Source organism: Apodemus sylvaticus, chromosome 16, assembly GCF_947179515.1.
Source record: "Apodemus sylvaticus chromosome 16, mApoSyl1.1, whole genome shotgun sequence".
Classification (NCBI taxonomy): domain Eukaryota; kingdom Metazoa; phylum Chordata; class Mammalia; order Rodentia; family Muridae; genus Apodemus; species Apodemus sylvaticus.
In genome coordinates this window covers 47,577,602-47,602,499 of record NC_067487.1, presented here as the reverse complement: position 1 = coordinate 47,602,499, position 24,898 = coordinate 47,577,602, and the positions used below count along the sequence as shown (strand labels likewise).

The window sequence follows — 24,898 nt, the reverse complement described above, 5'->3', positions numbered from 1 at the left end:
TAGGGCATCAGTTCCCATTAGGGATGGTTGTTTGTGAGCCACCACGTAGTTGCTGGGAATTGAACTCAGGACCTCTGGAAGGGCAGTCAGTGCTCTTAACCGAGAAGCCTTCTCTCCAGCCCAGAAACTTATCTTTAAAATGAACTTCATAATTGATGTGGAAGTAATATTTGAGATAAAATTCTTAAAAAAAAAAAGTAGGGTTCTATAGAGAACCAGTAGAACACTTAGCCTAGCGTAGAAGTTAAACTGGAATGACATTTTATAACTACATATTTATACCATGCATGTGCTATGCCTTGTAAATAAACAGTATTGCAGGCATTCATAAATTACTGGACAGATTTATGTATATGTAATTATTTTTATGTAGCTGCTGGGCAGTGGTGGTGCATGTCTTTAATCCCAGCACTTGGGAGGCAGAGGCAAGCAGATTTCTGAGTTTGAGGCCAGCCTAGTCTACAGAGTGAATTCCAGGACAGCTAGGGCTATACAGGGAAACCCTGTCTTCGAAAAAAAAAATTATGTAAATGTCCTTGTGCATGCAGAGGTAGAGGACAACTTCTGGTGTCCTCCGGAATGTTGTCCTCCACTTTTGAGCCAGGGTCTCTCATGGCCAAGAGTCTATCCATAAGGCTAACTGGCTGGCCAAGGGCCCGCCTCTCCTGTCTCTTTGTCCCAGCACTTGGATTACAACCAAATCATAGTGCATGATTCTTTATAGTGCTAGGAATCCACTGTCCTCATACTTCCCATAACACCACCATGGCCAGAACAACATGGCAAGGAAAGGGTTTAGTTGGCTTATGCTTCTACGATTCTTATAGAACCCAGGACCACCTGCTCAGGAATGGCACCACCCTCAACAGACTCTGTCTTCCCTCACTGATCACTAAGGAAATGCCCAAGGGCTTGCCCTAGCCCAACCTTATGGAGTTATTGTCTCAATTAAGGTTCCCTCCTCTCCAACTCTAGCTTGTTGATATGAACTTGTCAGCACACTGAGCTATCCTTCTTAGCCTGAAGGTTTTTTAATGCTGATAATTACATTTTTATTTTTAGGGGTGGTAAGGTGTTTGTGGGGAGGCATGACATATGGTCTCTGTCCTAGATAGCCTGGAACTTTCCATCCTCCTGAGTGCAAGGATTATACCTATTATAAAATGACTAAAAGCAGCATGGTTGTTTTGTTCTTTAAAATAATATTCACTGAAGATTTCCTTCTACATCAAAATGTTCAGGTTTTTATGTGCCAGACAGTGGACAGGGATACACTCATTATGGAAGAGGGTAGCAGGGTTGGGGAAGTGCAGATCTCTTTCCTGGACCCTGAGTACACTCTAATCCACACTACTTATTTGGGCAGAGTATTATATTTACTTACATAGATCATTCACTTAGTCTCAGGTGCTGCTGTGTGAGGATTGCAGAGCTCTTTGGTAAACTAGTGAGCTAAGCAAACAGTCCTTAGATAAGCTAGGTAGGGAATGGGGAGCCTGGCCCAGGGCAAGGGCAAACCCGTGTCTAAATCCTAGCAGGTTATTCCAAGTCTAGGAACAAATGACAACACTAGACACTATCAGAATTTTAACACAGATTTTTTTTCACTACCTTGAAATCCTGTCTGATCACAAACAGTAAAACCCTACTTTAAAATTTGAAGGGCATGGAATAGCTGAATAGGTAATACCTTCTTCTAAATACAAGTTACTGGCGCAATACTGTTAGGGGCTGGGGGGAGGGGTGTTGCTTTAAAAGTGCTTGCCTAAAGTTTTATTTCATATGTAAATATATTGATAATCTGTCAACACTTTAGAGGTATGTTAGGTGATATTCGAGTTTTCAACTGGCTTCTTAAATCAAGTATTCTCTCTCCCATCTCCCTTTTCCTATTAGCTTTATCTTCAAGCCAGGATGAAGGGAGACTGGGCAAGACTCTTACGACCCACACTACAGTTTGGGCTTATTGCTTTATCCATATATGTGGGCCTTTCTCGAGTGTCTGATTACAAACACCACTGGAGTGACGTGTTAGTTGGACTAATTCAAGGAGCTGCTGTTGCGATATTAGTCGTAAGTATCAGAGCTGCAGCCGGAATGCTGACACTGCTATAAGCATTTGGGTAAACCTCCGTAAGACACCCGACAAGGCAGAGACTGTGGCTCCCTGATTCTGTTCATAAAAGGATAGGTCAGGCAGGCAAACACTGGGTAATGCTTTGTCAGTGCTGCAAACTTTTTAGTGTTCTTACTGCTAAAGCCTATGGTTGTAGTAAACAATTTCCTTTTTTCATGAATTGACAATTCACTTAATGAATTATTTTTAAATGTTGATTGAAGCTATTTAACCAAAGCATTTTGAAGAATTTTCTTGACAATATTTTTGTTTGAGACAGTGATTAGCTCCAGAGACCCACTGTTCTCTTCAGTGTTGGGATTAAAGGCACCACTACAACCAGCCTAGCCAGTCATGTTTTTATATTCCTAATTGGTTCCTGAAATTTTGTATCTGGCTTTAAGCTTGTGTAAATCATACCATTAAATGTACCACCCTGTTTTGCACAGGCTTTATACGTATCGGATTTCTTCAAGGACACACATTCTCACAAAGAGAGGAAAGAGGAGGACTCCCATACAACTCTACACGAAACCACCACCGCACAGAGCTACTCAAGCAATCATGAGCCCTGAAGGGTGCCGGGAGCTGGCCAGCTTCGGGGGAACTTCTCGCTGGAGGCAGAAGGCAGGAAGATGCAGATCTCGTCCTGTGTCCAGGCCGTTCATTAAAGGACTGCTGCTATACCTCTTGGATGCCCACTTCATCTGTGTATATAGTTACTTTTAACACAATGAATATCTAATAGTTCAATTTAAAAAAGTTTAAGCCTTCCACTAAAACACTGCCCCACCTGTACATTTTTTATTGAAAGATGCTATGTACAAATGTGTATGTTACATGCCTTCTCAGAATATTTGACTTAAATATAATAAAATACTTGTGAATCATTCTCTTGAGTTGGGAGAACCACTTGAACACTTGTAAGCATGTGTAGTCAACTGCAATCAGACAGGTGGTGAATAACACTGAACTCTATAAGTAGAGGCTGGCAGCAAATACAATATCCCTCTTGATTTTGGTAATTCCTAAGGGAAAAGAAAGTAACGTTTAAACTTTCAAGACCGTAAAGCATTGTAACTTTCTCAAACTATGGTTTTATGGCTCAACCTGACTAAACTGGTAAGAGAACCACCTTGAATATATAAGCCTGTTAGCTTAAAAGAGTTCATTCAGAGCCACCTGAAGACCCTGAGAGAGCAGGTCCTTTCTCTGTCAACTACACTGTGACTGGCTAAGGCTATTAGAAATGACTCTAGAAAGGACCTAAGTTGTCATAAGTAGGTGATCCAGATCATGCAGTTATCTTCCTATCACAAGACAAGGGAAGCTTTTATATTAAAACAGGACAAGCACACATTTTATTTTTATACTGTTTACATGGCTGCCTCTATCAACAGAATCTAGTCACCCAATGTGGAATGTAAGACGGTGAAATACTTAAGTTAGAAATCGCCAGCATGTGGACTGATCATCTGTCTTGTCTGGCCCAGGATCCCAGTGGAGAGGAGAGCTATTTGTGACAGCACACTTCTAGCTCCGCTCCTCTTCACACTTCACCCCGCCTTACCTCTCTGCCGGCGTCCTCCTCCATACTCTACAGACTTGACCACTTCGTTTCCAACCACACTTAGCTGTTTCCTGTTGTTGCTCAGACATTCTGAGCATACATGGAAGGCCCTGAAGGCCCTCTCTGTGGAGGCCTTTGGGCCTACTCTCCGTCTCCTGCAGACTTAGTGACCACTGACATGTGTCTCCCTCGCATTACAGGACAAGCTCTCCTACTTGCACTTTTATGTTCATTTTTACAGTTCTTAGAATAGTGCTGGACACACAGAAGTCAATATGTGGAAGTGCGAATCTAATATATAAAACAAAACCCTAAAACTGTCCCATATAAACCTTCAACTTTTAATGTATACATTACTAGATGACCCTCTGTGATAGTCCAGCCAAAGATACCTCACAGTGTCCTAAATTGTGTCACAAGTCCGAGGCTCAGCTCTGTCTATATTCCCTAGCAGGTGCTAGACACTGACCTTCAGCAAACTTGTTCTCCAGCTCTGTGTTTCCAATGGCTTTCGCTGCTTGGCACATCTGCCGAAGCAGCTCTTCCAGGCGCCTCATACAACGAATTATACTGCCTGGACAGAAAAGGAAGTAAGGAGTTTCTTGTGAATACAACCAGGAGGATAAAACATTTGCTAAGCATTTACAGAGCACGTGACTGGCGGTTGCAGAAAAGGTTTAATTAACCCCCACCTCTGATTAATGGCTGTAAAGGACATATTCTAAGGATGTAGTGATGTGTTTTTAGAGGCAGGTAAATTCCCCAGCTTTAGAAAAGAGACAGACTTGAGCTCACTGGGCCTGTAAGGATCAGGACGTCTCTGTCAGGCAGCAAGTCCATGAGACAGTACACAAAAGCCTAAGAGTCCAGCTTCTGTGTGTGTGTGTGGGGGGGGGCGTGGGCCCCACTCAGGATTCTGGACAGCCACAAGCATACCTGTGAGAACAGGGCTATGAGCTTCTTTCCACAATTTTTTTTTTTTTTTTTTTTTTTTTGGTTTTTTTGAGACAGGGTTTCTCTGTGTAGCCCTGGCTGTCCTGGAACTCACTTTGTAGACCAGGCTGACCTCAAACTCAGAAATCTGCCTGCCTCTACCTCCCAAGTGCTGGGATTAAAGGCCTGTGCCACCAGAGCCCGGCACCATTTTGTTTGTTCTTTTACAGTGTGTTCTTAGAAGTAACAAGAGAGGAAACAACTTTTTCCTGTGGATTGCAACTTGAAAATAAGTATCTATCAAAGCTGAAGCTGTAGACAGTGCTATTGTTAAGACTTGTATAAAGAGGGACCTAGGCTCCTTTCTCTAAGAGTGATGGATTGAATTACAACTCAGGGGACTTCCCTATAATGTCTGGACTGCATTAGGTACACTCATCTTAGGTGCAAGCTTTAGGAAAGGTGGCCACATTCTGACTCCTCATAACACTGGGATAGTTCACCCTCCAGATTATGTTCCAGTGTGGCCCTAGGATAAATGACTGAGATACAAACTCAAAGCAGACTAAAACCAGGACGCCAGGTGTGATGGAGCATAGCTTTAGTCTTTGCACTGAAGGAGCTCTGTGAGCTTAAGGCCAGCGTAGTCTACATAACAAGTCCAGGCCAGCTAAGGCTACACAGTGAGACCCTATGTCCAAATGGTACTGGATTCAAATCCCAGAGCCTTCCACAGGAACTCTTCTACTGAGCATCTGTAAATACCACTAAATATCATTTAAAATGAGGATTTCTTCCTCTTCTGGATTTGTCTAACTTGAAAGAAGACAATGACAGTCTACTTCTACTATACAGTTTTTGTGAAGTTATTTGGCTGTTGGTGAGAAAGTTTATTAAATGAGTCAAAAGCCAAAAATAAAAGTAGTAAACTATAGATTAGTTAGTTCCCACTACTGTGGTAAAAGATTTATTCTGGCTATGGCTTAGCAGTCATCATGGGACGTCACAGTAGGGTGTTATATAAGGAGCATGCGCCAGGGAAGTCACAGTCGGGTGTTACACAGTCACAGTAGGGTGACATACAAGGAGCATGCGCCATGTCCTGACTTTGGTCCTGAGAACCTGATTGAGGCAACACGGGAATGAAGAAGACAGAATCTGAAGGGAGACAGAAACTCTGGAGTGCGCTGTGCTCTCTCTGATGGAAGACACCTGCTATGTAATCTAGAAACGCAGTGTGTTATTATATACAGTACAAGGAGGTGGGCAGTCTTTAGGGGAATAGCCTCAGGTTACAGTCTTCCAAGAGGAGGAAGCTGTGGTTGCTAGGATTTTTTTTTTCTTCTTCACACACTGGCCGACCATCTGTAAACACGTGTACTTGACTGAGCCAGAGGAAGGCTATATCATCCCTGAGCCTCGCCTGGGGAAGGCAGCTTTGCCGTTTCCTTGAGTCTGGGGCATTCACGATATGGCTATGCCCATGCCAACACTACACATTGACTCAGGGTTTCCTCCTTCCCCACAAGCTCGACCCCCATCTAGGTGGATCAGGTGGTGGGAGAGAGGCCAGGGAGGAGGGCCAAACTGAATCCCCTCTGCTCCCACTTCCTCCATCCGTCAGAGGTCGTACAACCTCACAAAAGAGCCACATAGCTGGGGACCAAATATATGAGACTATAGTGTATTATTTCACGTTTAAGCTGTAAAATGCCAGGACAGGGACATTCCATATTCCATAAACACAAACATTAAAAATTAGGTTAAGAGTGTGATTTTGTGTGTGTGTGTGTGTACGTTGCCCACTTCTGCACAGGTACCAGACACATATTTATATAGACAAAACAAATCTAAAAGAAATAAAAAATAAAAGTCAGGAGGCTTATGTGCTAGAACAGTAGAAACAGTATGTGCATTTTGTCAGGGGAGGAAGTGATTGGATGCACATACACACATACAGGAGCCCAAGGAACTCACAAGTATGCGTCAGATTTCCCTAGAGCTGGAGTTAGAGGTAGTTACAAGCTCCCGTGTGGTGCTGGGAATCAAACGAGGGACCTACAGGAGCAGGATGTCCTCTTAACCACTGAGGACCCAAGAGCTAAATTCTATGATCACAGAATTTGTCAAACCTTCCTAGGAAGAGTAGTAAGTTATCAGTACTATCTACGAGTACTTCACTTAGACTTTCCCAAAGCTTGTTAGCATATCTGGATACTATCATGTGGATTTGGGAGGAGGACAAAGACTTGAAGATGAGCCCGGGAGTCAGAACAGCAGAGATTGTGAACTGAAGAGGAAAAGTAAAGGTGCACAGGTGATGAGCTGGGCCCGAAGATGACTGCTGGCTTTGCTCCTTCTGAAGCAGGGCTGAGGTGAGGCAGGGCTGAGGATGGGAGGCAGGGCTGAGGGGAGGCAGGGCTGAGGTGAGGCAGGGCTGAGGATGGGAGGCTGGGCTGAGGGGAGGCAGGGCTGAGGATGGGAGGCAGGGCTGAGGATGGGAGGCAGGGCTGAGGGGAGGCTGGGCTGAGGGGAGGCAGGGCTGAGGATGGGAGGCTGGGCTGAGGGGAGGCAGGGCTGAGGATGGGAGGCTGGGTTGAGGGGAGACAGGGCTGAGGATGGGAGGCAGGGCTGAGGATGGGAGGCAGGGCTGAGGGGAGACAGGGCTGAGGATGGGAGGCTGGGCTGAGGATGGGAGGCTGGGCTGAGGGGAGGCTGGGCTGAGGATGGGAGGCTGGGCTGAGGATGGGAGGCAGGGCTGAGGATGGGAGGCAGGGCTGAGGGGAGGCAGGGCTGAGGATGGGAGGCAGGGCTGAGGATGGGAGGCTGGGCTGAGGATGGGAGGCAGGGCTGAGGGGAGGCAGGGCTGAGGATGGGAGGCAGGGCTGAGGGGAGACAGGGCTGAGGATGGGAGGCTGGGCTGAGGATGGGAGGCTGGGCTGAGGATGGGAGGCAGGGCTGAGGGGAGGCAGGGCTGAGGGGAGGCAGGGCTGAGGGGAGGCTGGGCTGAGGGGCGGCTGGCCTGGAGTTGAAGCAGATGCACAAGGAGAGCAGTGACGCTGGGAACTGTGCCTCTTAAGGAAGTGGTAAAGGAAGCCAGAGACTTTCTCCCCAGGAGAGTTGCTGAGGTGGATGGATGAGGGAGTTCATTTTAGCCATGCCATGCAGTCTGAGGACAGTGGTCACTAGACGCCAATGATGACATATGAGGAAGAGGGAAGACGAGTCCCAGCTGCTTCCTCATCTATCATTGAGACTAGAAAAGGGGAAGCACCTGAAGGGCTCAGATGGAAAGTTGGGAGAACGTTCCTTTCCCCCACCGCAGGCCTCCAGAGAGGGGGGATGTGGTAAGTCATCTCCACCTACACTTCCTCTCAGTGAGGAACTCATGACCCTAAGAAACTATTGTCAAAACTTGGAAAAACCCGAAAAACAAATAGATTTGCTGTTTCTAGTATTTGTAACAGCAGTCATAGAAGACTCTTTCCAAGTAGGAAACACTGGCCAGTCCCAGCACCGCTACTGCTGACACAGAGGTGGTGAGCGCCTTTACACAGGTCAGCTAACACCAAGAGATCAGCGACGCAGTATCAAGAGCTGTGTGTCTTTAATCTCAGCATTCAGGAGACGGAGGCGGATGGACCGTAGTGAGTTTTAAGCCTGCACTATGTAGTGAGTTATAATCCACCCAGAGTAAAACTGTTAGACCCTGCCCATGAAGGGGGTGTTCTGACTTGTTGGGATGCCCCAGACAAGTCTGAACGGGAGGAATGTCTACTGGCTTTCCTTTACAGCAGAGGATTCCCTTTCAACCTTGGGGCTCAGTCCGAGAGCAATCTTAGAGCTGTGATAAGCTAGAAGCCTGTCATTGTTGCCCCCCAATCACTGAGGAAGTGATGAAATGAACAAAGAAGGATGGATGGGATGAGTGTCAGGGTGCTGTGGTCCGAGGCACCTATCTAACAACATCTGCCTGTGGTGAGACAGCTAAAAACAGGAAGCAAGCACGTGTGAAGACAAAGCTACACCCGTTTCTACCTCAGCTCCAAGTGCTAGTGTTATATGCACTCCACTTTGAGAGATGGTTAACACTTTAATTCAAATACATGAAAGCTACTCTCAATTTTTAAAATTGGGCCATAGCTACAAAAACTAAACAAAACAATGCTGTTCTAGCTAGATGCTGCTGTCAGTATGCTATGATCACTGAGATACGATGCGGGAACTATAGGTACTGCAGCTCAGTAGTATAGTGCACAGCACTACAGGATAATCTCAGCTACTGGAAGGTGAGACCAGCCAGACCTGCACAGCAAGGCCCTGCTTAAAATGCAAAACCTTAGAAGGGCTGGAAATGTAGCTTGCCTGCAAAGTGCCTTAGACTGTGCAAGGCCCCAGCTTTTACACACTCTACCAAGAAAGTTACCTTTCCATATTTCCTTCATTAACCTACAGGATCTTCAGCTATGTAATGTAGAAAGACAGAAGAGGCCCCACCTGATGGGGCTATCGTAAGCACTAATGGACTAGGGTGTCAAGTACTCATGGAAGTCCATAGCACAAAGGGAACCCATCTGTGTGGGCTCTCCTGTTGCTGGCCTCAGATTCCAGGAGTGCTGGGGACACCACTTCCTCAGAGGAAAAGAAGAAACTCACGTATACAAGCGTCTACATCCAAGGCGGTGGGATAGAAGAGGTAATAAGCATGAAGTTAGCCAAAATTTAAATTAGGTAATGGCACAGCCCTCTGGAAAGGCGGAACTGGTTCACAGGCAATATAGAATTGAAACCAATCTGTCAGTCTCCTGATACATAGGCATCAAACATGAGGTACTCACTCTCTCTTGTTTTGAAAGACTTCAACTGAGTATCAAGGAACACACACACTCTAATGTTGGTGGTACTATTTCTATAAATGTAGGTAGTGACCTTAAATCAGATTATTCCAGTTATCAGGAACCACAGCATTCTAGGTAAATTCAGACAACATGTAAGAACTAAACCAAGAAAACTGAGTCAGGTCAGGGTACTCACACACTGTAAGTCGTTTGTGGGAAATTGAGTCGAGACAGCTTCAACAAGAGAGCAGTGAGGAGAACGAGGCTCCAAGGACAGGCCGCACGGCCATCGGCTCTGGTTCCTGCCCAGTGTCTCCGAAGCATCATCATGTACACACAGACATCCACTGTCCACAGCTCCTGCAGCAGAGGCTGCTCCCATGGGTTTAGGGAGTCTACTGCTGAGCAGGGAGTCATCTAGCATCTTTGAACCTACTGCAGTCGTTCTAGTAGTTCAAGACTTGCCTCACTGGCAGCATCTGCCCCATCAGTTAGAACCAGCCAGAGGAGGTGTAAGGCAAGCCTCATTAACACCACTAGTTAATGCCGATCAGACACGCACCTCACCCCACACTATCTGATTGGCATTAACTAGTGGTGATATCTTTTCATCTGACCCTCCAAGAAATTAAACTTTTGCTAGTCATTGTGTTTTCTTTTTTAAGTATAAATATGCTAGATTAAATCCACTCTTCTAAGCATCTCTGCTTATACAATTTGCAAGCGCTGTCTTTTCAATGCTTAGGGAAAATCTATACTAAAGAATTGATGAATAGACCCTACACAACTCAGGGGGTTGGGTCTATTCACCACCGTGTAACTTTCACCACTCTCTAACTTTGAATATTTTAATGCCCTCCCCCAAATCCTGTTCTTATTAAAGTCATCACATCCAAGCTACGGCAACCATTCATTAGCTTCCTACCTCTACAGAGCTGCCTACTGTAGCTTTCTCATGAATGGAATCATCAGCCCCTTCCAACATTATGTTTAAGACTCATCCATTCTGTAACATGAATCAACAAGTTCCTGCAATAAAAACTGCTAAGGTATGGGTGTACACAATTGATTTACCTGTTATGAATACTTGGAACCAAATGCTTTGATCATTTTCATATGTACAGCCTTACTGGAGGAACAAATCAGAATCATTCTCATAAGGACAGAAAACAATTTCCTCAGAGTGTTTCTGTCTACATCATTGAGGTCCACACCCTTACTAATTATATCTAGTTTGGTCTAAGGTTAGGACTTCATATATATCTTATAACTCACCAAGATCAACTTATGCCAGCTCCTTCCTGAAGGCAGAGACATTGCCTGCACTGTGTTTGGCATAGGACTTGGTCCCTAGGTGAGCCTCAGAATTACTCAACAACTAAAAACTGGTTACCAAGTTATCTAGCACTAAATTTGTTCCACTGTTTAAACACAAATAATACAGATTAGTAAAATATACTATTATTAGTCACATACTGAAAAATTCCTTTCCAACACTGAGTATCCTGTCGTAGGAAAGGGTAAAACTACCCTACAAACACCACTGGAAGAACAGGCACCACATAGTATTTTCCTCAACATCCTAAACAGGCAGAAGAAGGACAGAGCTTCCACAGACAGGATCCTTCAACATAAGGATCTCCTGATGCCAAAGGCTGAGCAGACAGCAACTCCTTTTTCATCCCACACACAGGTAAGAGGGGAGTCAGATGCGGTGGGTTAGCCCATGTATAGTCCTAACATATCTACCTGAGCAGGTGCACCGATACCCTAAGCATTAGCTAGTATAGTCACTTAAAATTTAGCTTGAGAAAATAATATTCTATCCATTTTTCAAGGAGACAAAGTATCTTATGTTTTACAAGTTCCTCAAATTGATCTGAACATAACCCTTTTCCTTGCATAAGACATCCCACACCTCCCTGCTGTGCTGCGTGGTGGAGGGAAGGTAGGTGATGGGGTGTTGTTATACAAATGGAAGCAGGGCCGAGGGCTGCTGTCCTCAGTTGATCTCCACCTCATTCGCTGAGGCCTGGAGCTCACCTGGGCCACTGGCATGTGCTGCTGCTGCTGCGCCTAACTCTTTATATGAGTGCTGAGGAGAAAAACTCAGGTTATCCCCCAAGTATCACACTCATGAAACCACATTTTCCAAGCCCCAGTATTTAAAACAAAGAACCAACCAACCAAAAAACAAAACAAAAAACAAAAAAATACCCAGAAAACAACAAAACAAAACAATAAATCCTATCTTTTGCTCCCCTCCAACTCTCAAGATAGGGTCTCACTATGTAGCCCTCATGGCTGGAACTCGTTCTGTAGACCAGACTATCGGTGAACTAACAAGAGAGCTACCTTTCTCTGCCCCGAGTGCTAGGATTACAGCTGCATGCTGCATACCTGGCTACTGTCTGCTTCTTAATTACTACTTTAAAATAAGCAAAATGCCCCTCTGCTTTGCACTGCTATTGTCACTGTGGCTTCCTGGAGATGCACACATTGCATACACGTGAACACACATGGCAGTAAGTCTGTTACTCATGTAGCCAAGGAGCATTGATATAATTACTATTACTTCAGGGCACAAGCCCTCTGTGCACCGACCCAGGGCCCGTGTGGGAGGGAAGCTCACCAATCTGACATGTTTCCTTCCTTCAGACTCAGTTGTTGCTACCTACTGTGAACTATTGAAGACCTCATTCTCTGAGCAGCAGTTTTTTGTGGGCAGAGAGGACATATAGAATGGTAGGGTTGAAGGGATGAAGCTTCAGATGACACTGCCACCACAGCTGACTGGTAAAGCCCTCACTTCATACAGAGTGAGATGACCACAGCCTTACCTTCAAAGACGTCTGTCATTTTGCAGATATGGGCAAATGTGGCCCCTGTCGCCCAGGTATACACCACATCCATCAGGTGAGGCTTGAATGAGCTGAGGTAAGTTTCTTCATCGATTTCCAGCTTTGCCTCTGCTGAAACTTTTGCAATCCTTTTAGCACATTCCTTTTAAGAATAAAGGACAGAATTAAGATTCTTTACTGAATATCTCCCATATTGCTGCTTCTCTAGGTTATCAAACCAAGATTCTACAAAATCACTTTTCTTTTAGGAGAGATAGATACTCAGTACTGTCTCTGTGAGTTGGATATCCTGCGCTTCTAAGCACGCACAGACTCATGCAGGCAAGTCATGCCACAGCCACGCCTTCCCAGGGAGGTATCAATCCCAATGCTGGAACATGGATGCTAACCTCTGTGCTAATCACATATTTACTACAAATCCTACAACTCACTACACTTACCCAACCCCAACAGCAGCACCTAACCAAACTGTTTCTTGAACAACATCAGAAAGCCATATAACTATATGAAACTGTTTCAAAAGAGAAACAAAGGGCTACAGGTGGCACCGCAGTTAAGAGCGTTTTGTTTTCCCGAGACTCGAGCTGGGTTTCCAGAAGCACATCAGATGGCTCCAACCACCTCAACTCACTGCAGCTGCAGGGAATCCGACGCCCCCCTGTGGCCCCTGTGGATACCTGCACTCACACCCACACACCACCCCATATACATAGAATTAGAAAATAAACTAAATATTTAAAATTTCTTCTTAAAAAATAAAGCCAATAAATACTAGAACTAAATGTTACATTTTCATATTGAAGAAGAGGTGGCTGGAGAGATGACTCAATGGTTAAGAGCACTGACTGCTTTTCTAGAACACCTGGGTGCAACCCAGTAGGAGAACAGTGGCTAAAAACCATCTTCAGTCCCAGGTCAAGGAGACCCATATGTGACACTCTCTTCTGGCCTCCATGGGCACTGAAATGTGGTGTAGACATACATGCAGGCAAAATAACTGTACACATGCATAAGATAAAAATAAATGAAATAACAAAAAATTAACATGGCTGATACTAAGGAAGAAAATAATAGAAACTCAATATGCCTAACTCATATTAGTTTTAAATCTACATTTACAGAGCCCATATATTATAACAATAAAGTATATACTTAGTTACTAGGCTGAATATCAAGAAAGTTAATAAAATATAATCAAAAGACACAACTGAGAGCAAATACATTTAATTTACTCTGTGGAAGGAGGCAGCGGCATAATTAGCCTGTGAGTTGGGAATCTTTCAGAGTAACTAGCTTACCTGCATCTGTCGGAGTGGTCCAGCTAACTGCTCTGTTAATTTGGGCATCTCACTAGACTATGATAAGGAGAAAGAAAATGAAATATGAAAATTCAAGCTTAAAGTACTATTTGCTTGCTGAAATAGTTTATGCATTCACACCAAATTACAAGATTTCAATCATTATCATTTGGGATTTCTAATCAAATATCGGTTTTCATACACGAAATCACTATTCTCATAATTATCACATTTCAGAAGAAAATACTACATTGCTAATCTTGCAAAGTGTGCTATTTGGGACATTTCTGTGAATACAAATGGGACAGAGATAGAAACAATGCTATAAATAGTAGTGCAGTTGCCATCAACAGTTTAATCACAGTTTATTCATGAGTACAGCTACTAGGAAGGTTTGTAGAAAGTGAAAATGTAGGATGAATACTTAAATACTGTCCCTAATATTACATTTCTCAATATCAATCAAATACATAATAATTCAAAATTTGATTGGACTTAATACATTTTTTTTTTGTTTTTGCTACACAGGTCAGGCTGGCCTTGAACTCAGAAATTCACCTGCCTCTGCCTCTTGCATGTCAGAATTATAAAAGCTTATGTACTGTGCCTGTCTGACTTTCAATACTTTTAATATAGTTTTTTTCAGTAGTAGAATTTGTGAATGTCTAACTTAGACAACAATTTAATCTATTACTATAACTATTTAAAGAAAGCTACGTGACTTCTGTGTTGGGTTCCTTCTCTGTTAAAGGAGAAAATATGTATCAGGATAAAAAAAAATGGCATGACCATAAAAAAAGTATTTTCAGGACTGTGAGGATTTAAAATAACCGTGTGTGTGTGTGTGTGTCCCTGCCCGCATGCCGCACAAGCACAAATGCTAGAAGATGTCCTTTAAGTGTCATGCAGGTCCTCATGGCCCTGCCTTGTTAGCAACAGCGTCCTTGTCACTGTGTCGGCCAGGCTAGCTGTCCTGCACATTCCCTGAGATTCTTGTCTCAGCTTCCATTTCCTGTGACTGCATGTGAACTACTGGGTCTGGCTGAAAGGCTAGTATTTTAAAGGGCAGCTACAGATCAGCTGGAATTAGCATCTGCATTAGTATGCAGGACTTAGTTTCAATTCAGTGGATGTGTGTGTAAACACATTGCATACGACATCATACACTGCACTCCATGTTATTCTTGTGAAAACAAAAGCTTATCGACAGGACTGGTGACCAGGAAAAACTATACGGAATGAATGTTAAGAAATGCTGTTGGCAGCATCCCGAGAGCACGCTGCTGACCACATCTCTATCTTCAGGTCAGCACGGGTGGGAGGCACCGGTCCTGATCTGAGCACAAGTGGCGCTCTCTGAATGTATGCATTCGCTTCTTCATTTTCATCTGGGCATCAACTGAAATGTCACACTGGGGAGGCCTGTTTTATTCCTACTCACTAAAGCAAGGCCCTGAAGCATCAGCTATTCCCGCCCAGCTGTTCAACTTCTTGTCTCCTACTCATGAGTCACGGGAACAAGAGTTTCTGCTGCATCTCCAGGGCCTAGCGCCCTGGCAATACTGGGTGCTTAATCAAGTTTTGTGATACTGATTTTCACATTTGAAAGATTTATGTACTATTTAAAATTCCTTTAAAATTACAGAAAAAATGGGAGTGGTTTTAGAAACATTTCAAAATAGAAGTTAGTGTTAAACATATCATCTATCATATCAAAATTTTTAGTATATTCTTTTGGATTAATCATATGGCATATAAACATGAAAATAAGTCTTATTGTTAATAAATATCCATTATATGATTTAATCAAACTGATGTAGGAGTAAATAAAACACACTACGTTAACTCACATTCTCTTGAAACACAAAGCAGCTTAACAGTGCGGTTGCCTGCTCTGAAGAAAGGTCATTGAAAAGCCCATTAAACATCATCTCTGTTAGAAGGAGCTCATCAGCACTACAAAGAGAGCAAATTTCACAAGTCACAATACAAACACGAATCTTTAACACGTAGTTATCTAATCATGAGGAAAGGTCTATAGGTATGACCAAGAGTTTTACGGAAATAATCTATTTGTCAATGTGCAAATAGCAGACATTAAACAGACACTTTACAATATCCAAATGCACATATCCATTCAAGTAACCATTTCTTAATGCTTGTTTTGTTGGCACAAAGAACTCTTATTTTTTTAACTTCTAGTCACTTAGAATGTGATGAGAATTCTGTGTTTAATAACAAAATAGAAAAAATGTTATTAGAATTAAAACTAGCATGCACCCTAAGACTCATTCTGTACTTCAGCTGTTCTTGATCTGATGCTGTGAGTTGAGTGTGGCCCAGGCCTGAAACCCTGAACGGATTGACGGACGGATGGACAGACGGAGCACTGCTCCTCAGTGGGCACTGCTTCTCAGCGGGCACTGAATCTGGAAGAGCTCTTGCTCCAGAGCTCAGTCCATCTGGACGGACAAGAAACTCATCAGAGGGTCCAGGACTCGACAGTGCTGGCTCCCTATTCTGGGCCCCTCATCTGCATCATGAGGACAATATGTTAATGAGGCCATCCATGATCGTGTAACTAGGCGTCACCTTCACATCTGGATTTGCATTACAAGATAAGGCATTTGCTATGATTACTAATTACTCAGCAATGGTTTCTGTTTGTTTTTTTTTTTTTTAATCTTCTTTTCAACTACATACGAATAATTATGGAAACTTTGATATTAAGTCAAAACCATGAAAATCTGTTACTAGTAATATTTTCAGAAAATAAGATGCTTCAGGGTCTTACCACAAAATAGTTTCTTTCCCTTCAACATTTAATGAATAAGAATCTTATATTTCTATTTTTGTTCCCTTGAATATTTCTTTTGTTTTTAAGTTGGTTAAGAATCTCATGGATTATTCTCTATTACTAAGGATTTATTAGTTTTGTACAGTAATTATTAGAATATTTACTCATAACAAAGAGAACATTTTCTGAATATTTAAGAATATTTTATTCATGAAAGAATAAAGATGCAAATTGTTAATCTTTATCACTATAATTTCAAAGTAAAAAATGAGGTCTGGGCCTATAAAGGTAAACTGGGACCTAAGCTGAGCTCTATCTGCATGCCAGCCAACTAACGCATAATTTATGTGAGTATTTAAAAGGAAGCTTAGACCTAAACTTCTGGGTTCTTAGTTTCTCTGGCTGGGGAATCCAGCATTGTGCCATGTGTAACCATGAGGGGCACGTAGTTGGCGGCTCAGTCGCTTCTCTGTCCCTAGTGCTGACACCGATAAACAGCAACACCAAGCCATCCCAGGTCTGTGACTCAGGACATGCACTGAGAATGATGGCTCCATGCATACACCCACCGTCAGGAAGAACACTGCTGCTCAGGGGCCACCAGCCTAGGACTCTCAAATGGAAGAGTCAGGCTAGCTTCTGAGGCAGGAACAACTCGTCATGATGGGAAAACAACTGATGGATTTTAAAAGATGGATTGGAAAAGAAGAAACCATTTTCTTTTCTGTATCATCTACAACTGCATTACCATAAAGTCTACCCCCTGTATATGTGGCAACTTCGATTTAAACAATATGCATTTTAAAAAATCAGTTCTCTAGTCTTGTGTAACCATTTCAAGTGTTAAATCACCACACACAGCTAATGGCCACACAGAACAGTGAGGCACAGAGCACTTTAGTCACAGAAGGGGGTTGTGCTTCTTTCCTATCAAGAGATGGAATTGTGCTTTCTCTTTGACTCTAGGAGCATTTGTGACTCAAATGTAATCACAAAATTGATTTTACTGTAGTAGAATCTCTAATCTAGATTACAAAAACCATCAGAAACCAACTTCCACCTCACTCTAGAGTCCAGAGCCTCCATGTGAGTAAGTCACTACTCTGAGTTGGCCAGGCTACGGAGATGGCCAAACTGGCCCACCCAGAGAGGGAGGAAGGGAGAGAAGGGGAGAATGGGGCAAGTGTGTGTGGGGGGATACTATTCAAATACTGCTCACTTTATAGTCTGCTAGGGTTTTCCTTAATGACTATCTCATTGTAACCAGGGCCCATGCGTGGGGTGGAGTTGATGTGTGCTGGGAATCCTGAGCCACAACCATGTGACCAAACCATTCCTGAACTGCTAACTTAGAAAACTACAGCTGTCCTTTAGAACCCAGGAGGTGTAAGTCCTAGGAAACCCCACGGAAACCAACACCCAGTGTTCGAGAGCCCTAAACTTCACACATACATGAGTCATGTCTGCATTACTTACATCTAAGAATATTCTGTGGATGCAAAATAGAGCTGACTCTGTATTTCCAAATTTAAACTGCAACCTAGACCTATGCCATTGTGGTATCTTACGCTTACCCCTAACTTGAACAAAACTTGCTCACTCTCTTGTGTTCCTCCATACACACACACACACACACACACACACACACACACACACACACGAGAATGAATTATGTGGCCTTTAGAGTTAAGTGTCAAGGCAGAATATTTTCAAAGTATAAAAAGACTACAAGAGGATATATATAAACTATAATATAATGAATACAAATTATATACAGAGTCTCAACACACAAGAAAACGTGTTTCTTAGGAAATCTAGCTCTAGGCTACTAGAAATGCCTAAGGCAATTACTAGGATCCACGAGACTTCTCAACTTCATGGTCCAAATGTACTTAAAATGGAAGCATGATAAAACCTTCTTAGCAGCAGTTTTCTAACAAGTGTTGTCCATGTGAATTATAGACTGTAATTTAAAGTCCCTGCAGAAGGACATTTTACCTGCTTATTTCACAAGCCACCCGTCCTTTCATCTCTATGACGTCAGAAGACGTAGCAAAGCCCAGCCGTCTTAGAACCCGCTTGCGACATTTGAGTTCATCCATTTGCAAAACAGTTCTTGCTTTCTTCAGTTCTCTCTTTGCAGACTTAATATCTATTGCAATCTAGGGCATATAAAAGTAAAAACAGTTTAACAATAAACTGAACAGTGTGATGTGGGATAAACAACAACCCCCCCACAGAAAAGTAGTTTAGTAAAGTCGTCTTGTCATATCCTCCTTCATTAAAATTTCAAACTGTGTGTGTATGTGCGGAGTTGAGAGAGGAAGGATATACCTGAAAAGTTCTCAAACACTAGCTGAAATGTTAAATATGTGGAAAACACAAAATTACCTATTATTTAATAAGCAGAAACAAATAACTAAAATAAATGTACGTTTAGGTTTAAATGAATGTGTTTTTAAATCAGATAATCAGTAAATATTACTTTTTAACAATGGCAAGAGAATGGTTCTATAAGAACAAGAAAGCAATCATATTCTGAAATGGACGATTTAAATTCAGAAAAAAAAGCACAAAGAAATGTTTAGGAATTAAAAAAGATAGAATTTGAAACTCTGAAGCTTTGTATGCTGTTAAACATTAAGGCACAATGAAGGAAAATGATAAAGGTGATGAACATTATGTCTACTCAGGTTACTGGTGTGCCCGACTCAGAGTCCCATCACTCACTGTGCTCCTCAGTGAGGTGGGCGGAGCTCAGCAGAAGAGCACAGGGTAGTGTCCAGGAGCATCGTCTTAAATCCAATCCCCAGCCGGGCGGTGGTGGCGCACGCCTGTACTCTGGGAGGCAGAGGCAGGCAGATTTCTGAGTTCAAGGCCAGCCTGGTCTACAGAGTGAGTTCCAGGACAGCTAGGGCTACACAGAGAAACCCTGTCTCGAAAAAACCAAATCCAACCCCCCTCCCCGCCCCCCCCACACACACAAAAATTAAATCCAATCCCCGGCCCAAATCGTCATTTAATAAAAGAAAATCTAAAGCAATTCCAAAAGGTAACAATATCAAACCTGCGTTTTACTAGTGACAAAAATGAGACACAATATTACATGGAGTTCCTGAGTAGTCCCGAGTAATATCTATCTATTGCTATGAAACGATGAACTATCATAATGTTGATTTCTATGCTAGATTTCATGAGAAAGAGCAGGATGTTAACCTCTGACCCAAACATGGCTAGAGCAGGATGTTAACCTCTGACCCAAACATGGCTAGAGCAGGTTGTTTCAGCAAGTGAATCAAGCCAGGTAGGGGGCAATTCACCTCAGGAAAAAATCATTCTGATTTAAAGTTTAAACAAACAAATAAACCAAACAGAAATGGTGACTTTTTCCTAAAGAACAAAATTAATCATTTTCCCTAGACAACTTCGGTATTTGTACCAACTGAAAAATAAACAAGTATCTATCAGTTTTGGTATTATTTTGAATAATTAGAAAAAAATTTAATGGAGCAGTGCATTTAATTTCATGTTTGTGAACTTGCACGACTTTCAGGCCTATCAGATAAAAAACGTTCTATGATTTCTTTGGCTGAAATGCCTACATAAACAGAGCCAAACGCTGGAGACATACAACTTAAGTTAGAAAAGAGCCCAGTGTGTAAGACTGTTCTGTAGTGTAACAAACAACACTGCAGGCAACTGACTGAAACAAACCTATTATTTATTAACCCCCCCTCCCCTTCATGTGGCTCCTAACAATGGTGCACACGTGAGCTACCCGGAATCTCCACTGCACTCTGCTGCACTAGGCCTCTTGGCGAATCCTGACTTACTAGCAATGACTGTCAGGCTCCGGCACTTGTAGTTAATCTAAAAGACAGCTAGACATTTGCACTTCAGAAAATAAAGACAGGTGAAGAAAGTAACATGTTTAATGAAGTACACAGAACCCTACTATAAATCCTATTTCCGGGAACTGGAGAGCTGGCTTGGTGATAGGGACTTGCTCCTGCACACACGGAACCTTACAACCAACCAACCATGACTCCACTTCTAGGGGACCCTCAGCCCTCTTCAAGCCTGCTCCAGCACCAGGCATGCATGCATGTGGTACACACACATACAGGTAAAACTTACACACGTGGAAGAAAAATAAAGAAGCTTTAAAATAATTTGTTTCTACCATACCTGTGCCTTTTTTTCACAAAGTGTATAAACAGTTTCCAAATTAGGATCATTGTGAAGTGGATGTGAGTACATTCGATGCTCAAAAGCCTCGACTTTCTGAATGACTTTTTTCAGACCTTGATCTTGAATGCCCATATCATCGATAGGATCTAACAGAGGAACACCATCAGGAAAGCGCTTTTGAACTTCCTGAAATAAAATACACAAAACTCATTCATAAGATCAAACTAAACCACCTTCCTTTTGTGTTTGTTTTTACTATGTCTATGGCCACAAAAAGGACTCTACATATAATTTTCCCATAGCTGGAGATCAATTTTCCATGGCATTTATTTTCGGAAATTTCACTTTGGAGGGAAGTAAGGCAGGATAAACCAGGGTCTTACTTTGCTGCACAGGTTACACAACTTGGCATCCTCCTGCTTCAACCTCCTGAGTTCTGAACTATAAATATCATTACAGCCTGAAAATTCCTTTTCAATTGCTATGCTAAAACTTAATGCCAACTGAATATATTATAATCTTCTAATATATCTATCACTGCATAGCATAACCCATTTGTTTTGGGTGTGTCATGACTTACTAATAAAACTATTACTGTATGCTTAAGTTGGTGTAACATCTTGCCACCTAATGTAACTATCTTCAATGTTTACATGATTTGAGCATTTCTAGCCAGGGCACTACTGAGTCAGAAATCAAACTTTTCCAAAAGACTCCTTTTGCTAACTTTTGTTACATGATTACATGATAAGATCCTGAGTTCAGAGAAGGCATGGCCCATGGGCTGGTTTTCCATCCAATAGAAGAAGTTGGTGTTGGGTACTCTAAAATTCAGACAGAATCCGAACAGTGAGGCCAGACTCAGCAAGTACTAGCCCTGGGTTCTACCCTAAGCATGGTAAAGGGAGTCGTGTGGATTAATTGAGTAAGGCAGTGTGCATCTGTAGTCCTAGCAACTTGGGATGCAGATGCGCAGTGATTACTAGACCAACTTGGACAACACAATGAGGTCTTATCTCAGAAAAAGAAGCTCAGAGAGTAAAATCAGCTCTCTGGTCTTCTCTGGATCAGAGACAGCAGCATCATCTTCTGCAGTGCTAGCGTCATCCCCAAGACAGGACAGTGATGGCTGAGGTAAAATAATTTGCCATACTGACAGCCTTCAACTCTGCTATAACTGGGGTTGCCTTCAGTTTGGGCAAAATGGGTACTGTTGCTACCAATGACCCTCTAGTGACCTCAATCACATGGTCTACATGTTCCAGTCCTACCTATATTCCATGGCACAGTTAAGGCCTGAGAATGGGAAACTTGTCATCAACATGGAGCCTAGCTCTATCTTCCAGGAACAGCATTCTGATAACATCAAATCAGGTGATGCTGGTGCCTTCATTATTAATTATACTGTGGGCCAGGACCTACTTGAAGGGTGGCGCAAAAAGAGTTGTCACCATTTCCACCCGCTTTGCTGATGCCCCAATGTATGTGATGGGCACAAACCACCCAGTATGGCAATTCACTTGTCAGCAACATCTTCTGACATCAACTGCTTAGAGCCCATGGCCAAGGTCAACGATGACAACGTGGGTGTCATGCCATCACTGCCATTCAGAAGACTGGATGGCCCCTCTGGAAAGCTGTGGGACGGCACAGCTTGTATTATCACTGCACACACTGCTACTGCCAAAACTGGGGGAAGGCCATTCCAAACGGATTGGGAAGCTCACTGGATGTCCCGGTGTGTCCCTGCCTGCAATGTGCCCACTGCGGACCTGACACGCTGCCAGGGAAAGCTGCCAAGTATGATGACATCAAGAAGGCGGTAAAGCAGGCATTGAAGGGCCCACTGAAGGGCATTCTGGGCAGTGATGAGAACCAGGTTGTTTTCTGCAATTTTCATAGTGATGCCCACTCTTCCATCCTCAATGATAGACTGGTGTTGCTCTGTAAAGCTAACTTCCGTTGCCTTGATCATGGTGTCCATTCACAGCGGTAAAACCCCAAGTCAGCAACTCTTTCCGTCTTTGAACAGGTGACTGACGAGATCAAGGGGAACCCAGCTTGTCTGATGTGTGTAGACAAACCTGAGACTCAGTGAAGCTCCTGCTGAGCTTAACCTCTGACCCGAACACGGCTAGAGCATGATGTTAACCTCTGACCCGAACACGGCTAGAGCAGGATGTTAACCTCTGACCCAAACACGGCTAGAGCAGGATGTTAACCTCTGACCCGAACCCGACTAGAGCAGGATGTTAACCTCTGACCCGAACGCGGCTAGAACAGGATGTTAACCTCTGACCCGAACACGGCTAGAGCAGGATGTTAACCTCTGACCCGAACATGGCTAGAATAGGATGTTAACCTCTGACCCGAACATGGCTAGAGCAGGATGTTTCAGCAAGTAAATCAAGCTAGGTAGGGGGCAATTCACCTCAGGAAAAAATCATTCTGATTTAAAGTTTAAACAAACAAATAAACAAAAATGGTGACTTTTTCCTAAAGAACAAAATTAATCATTTTCCCCAGACAACTTCTGTATTTGTACTAACTGAAAAATAGACAAGTATCTATCAGTTATGGTATTATTTTGAATAATTAGAAAAAAATTTAATGGAGCAGTGCATTTAATTTCCCTTCTAAAGTATTGCTAGTGTACACTATCATTAGTATATTAGGAGTATTTTTTTAGAATAGCACGTATCATCTCCATAAACATTTTTAAGAATTCTCAAGAGAAGCACTAATTTTAGGAAGCCTACAGAGACTTGATCTGTACCCTAAGGGCTAGAGAGACAGTTCAGCAGTTAAGAGCATTTGCTGCTTAGGACCCAGGTTCAATTCCTAGTGCCACATGATGCCTCACAACCAACCATCCAGCCCTCCACTTCCAGGGTATCCAACCCTCTCCTGTGACATAGGCTGCAGGCATGTGTGCATACATGCAGGGAAAATACTCAGAGGAAATAAAGCAATCTTTTAAAAGATTCCTACTCCAAAATGAAAGCAATCTATTTACCATTGTTTTCTTCCAGAGAACAGTCTCTGTCCAGTATGGCATAGTAAATGCTATTCAACAGTTTTAGCCAACCTTTTCATGTTTATAATATGAATAAAAATATCCTATCTATCACAGCACAGTGATGATTACTGGTGCAGTTTCATGAGTCTCCCTCAATAAGAAACACTGCTGTACTCAGAACATTATCAATGTGAAGTTCTACTGTGACAAATTATAATGTGTTTATAGTTTTTTCTGAAATATATTTAAAAGCAGTTCAGTCATCTCTAGATAAACCCTACTTGTATACAATTTATATCTAGGTTCTAAATGGACATACATACCTGTATGGATTTTAAGACACTCTGTCTGTTGTCCACAGGTCGAAGGTCTTTTGGAATATAGAGCCTAACAGTGCTGATGGCAGACAGGAGATGCACCAAAACTGGAACAACCTACAAACATAACACACAATTAAATTCCACATTTCCAAATCTGCATCCATCAAAGCAAGCAGCACTCACAGCATGTCACGGGCAGAAGCAATCCTGTAGACCAGCTACTCATATAACAAAGCCCGACTCTTAGTGGACTGCAAACGTTAAAGAGTCACACGAACGGTACATTAAACAGAAGAGCCCTCTGCTAGAGTCCGGCTTAGTGATGTTTGTGTTCTAGTTACTAGGCATGTTTTAAACACATACTAAGCAATAGCACTGCACAGGAATGCGCCTGTGTAAGAAGGTTAGGGTCCAGGAAGGAACAGGCAAGCTCCAGACAGACTGGAATGAGAAGGCAACACATCCAGCAAGACTCAAATCTGTGTGCAATTATTCAGATCTCTGTCACTGTCTCCCTGGTTGAAATTTGGTAAAGAAAAACTAAACAGCTCTTACAACCACCCGACTGGGACTTGAGATAATTTCAGTGTGTATCTTGAACCATCTAATTGAGAAGGCATGGCCATATGCATGTTCACCATGACCACATATGATGCTGGTCAGGAAGAGATCCGAGGATGGACAGGGCAGCACGGACCTGCATCTCTCCTTTCTCATCCGGTTTTGCTGGCTTTGCTGCCTCAGTGGCTGAGTTTTTCAGGCTTTCCTTGCTACAGCGCAGGAGTACTTCCACCACATACAAGGGATCCAGTTCCCCTGAATTGGGCTAGAAAAGCAGAATAAAGAGAAGTGCATTAACTCTGTGTGCACACAGGGCTAATTTTCTCAGAACATACATGACTACACATGCAGCCCAGTAAATGTTTGCTTCATAAAACGTTGTCTCTATATCCTT

At 42.9% G+C, this 24,898-nt stretch overlaps 2 protein-coding genes across 5 annotated transcripts in view; one reads left to right on the top strand and one right to left on the bottom strand.

Moving 5' to 3' along the window:
* Plpp1 (phospholipid phosphatase 1) overlaps positions 1-3,008 on the top strand; it is a 63,749-nt gene extending 60,741 nt beyond the window's left edge. For all 4 annotated transcript variants that reach the window (XM_052159662.1, XM_052159663.1, XM_052159661.1 and 1 more), the window contains exons 5-6: positions 1,897-2,073; positions 2,566-3,008. In XM_052159662.1, coding sequence (XP_052015622.1) covers positions 1,897-2,073; positions 2,566-2,691 — 303 coding nt within the window. In that variant the 3' untranslated portion in view covers positions 2,692-3,008. The remainder of the gene's footprint in view (positions 1-1,896; positions 2,074-2,565) is intronic.
* The window catches only part of Mtrex (Mtr4 exosome RNA helicase), a 61,565-nt gene continuing 39,560 nt past the window's right edge, over positions 2,894-24,898 (bottom strand). Inside the window, exons 19-27 of the mRNA XM_052159660.1 lie at positions 24,641-24,769; positions 23,947-24,057; positions 20,602-20,790; positions 18,412-18,575; positions 15,467-15,572; positions 13,617-13,673; positions 12,298-12,460; positions 4,156-4,260; positions 2,894-3,144 (exon numbers count right to left, since the gene is read on the bottom strand). Coding sequence (XP_052015620.1) covers positions 3,092-3,144; positions 4,156-4,260; positions 12,298-12,460; positions 13,617-13,673; positions 15,467-15,572; positions 18,412-18,575; positions 20,602-20,790; positions 23,947-24,057; positions 24,641-24,769 — 1,077 coding nt within the window. The 3' untranslated portion in view covers positions 2,894-3,091. The remainder of the gene's footprint in view (positions 3,145-4,155; positions 4,261-12,297; positions 12,461-13,616; positions 13,674-15,466; positions 15,573-18,411; positions 18,576-20,601; positions 20,791-23,946; positions 24,058-24,640; positions 24,770-24,898) is intronic.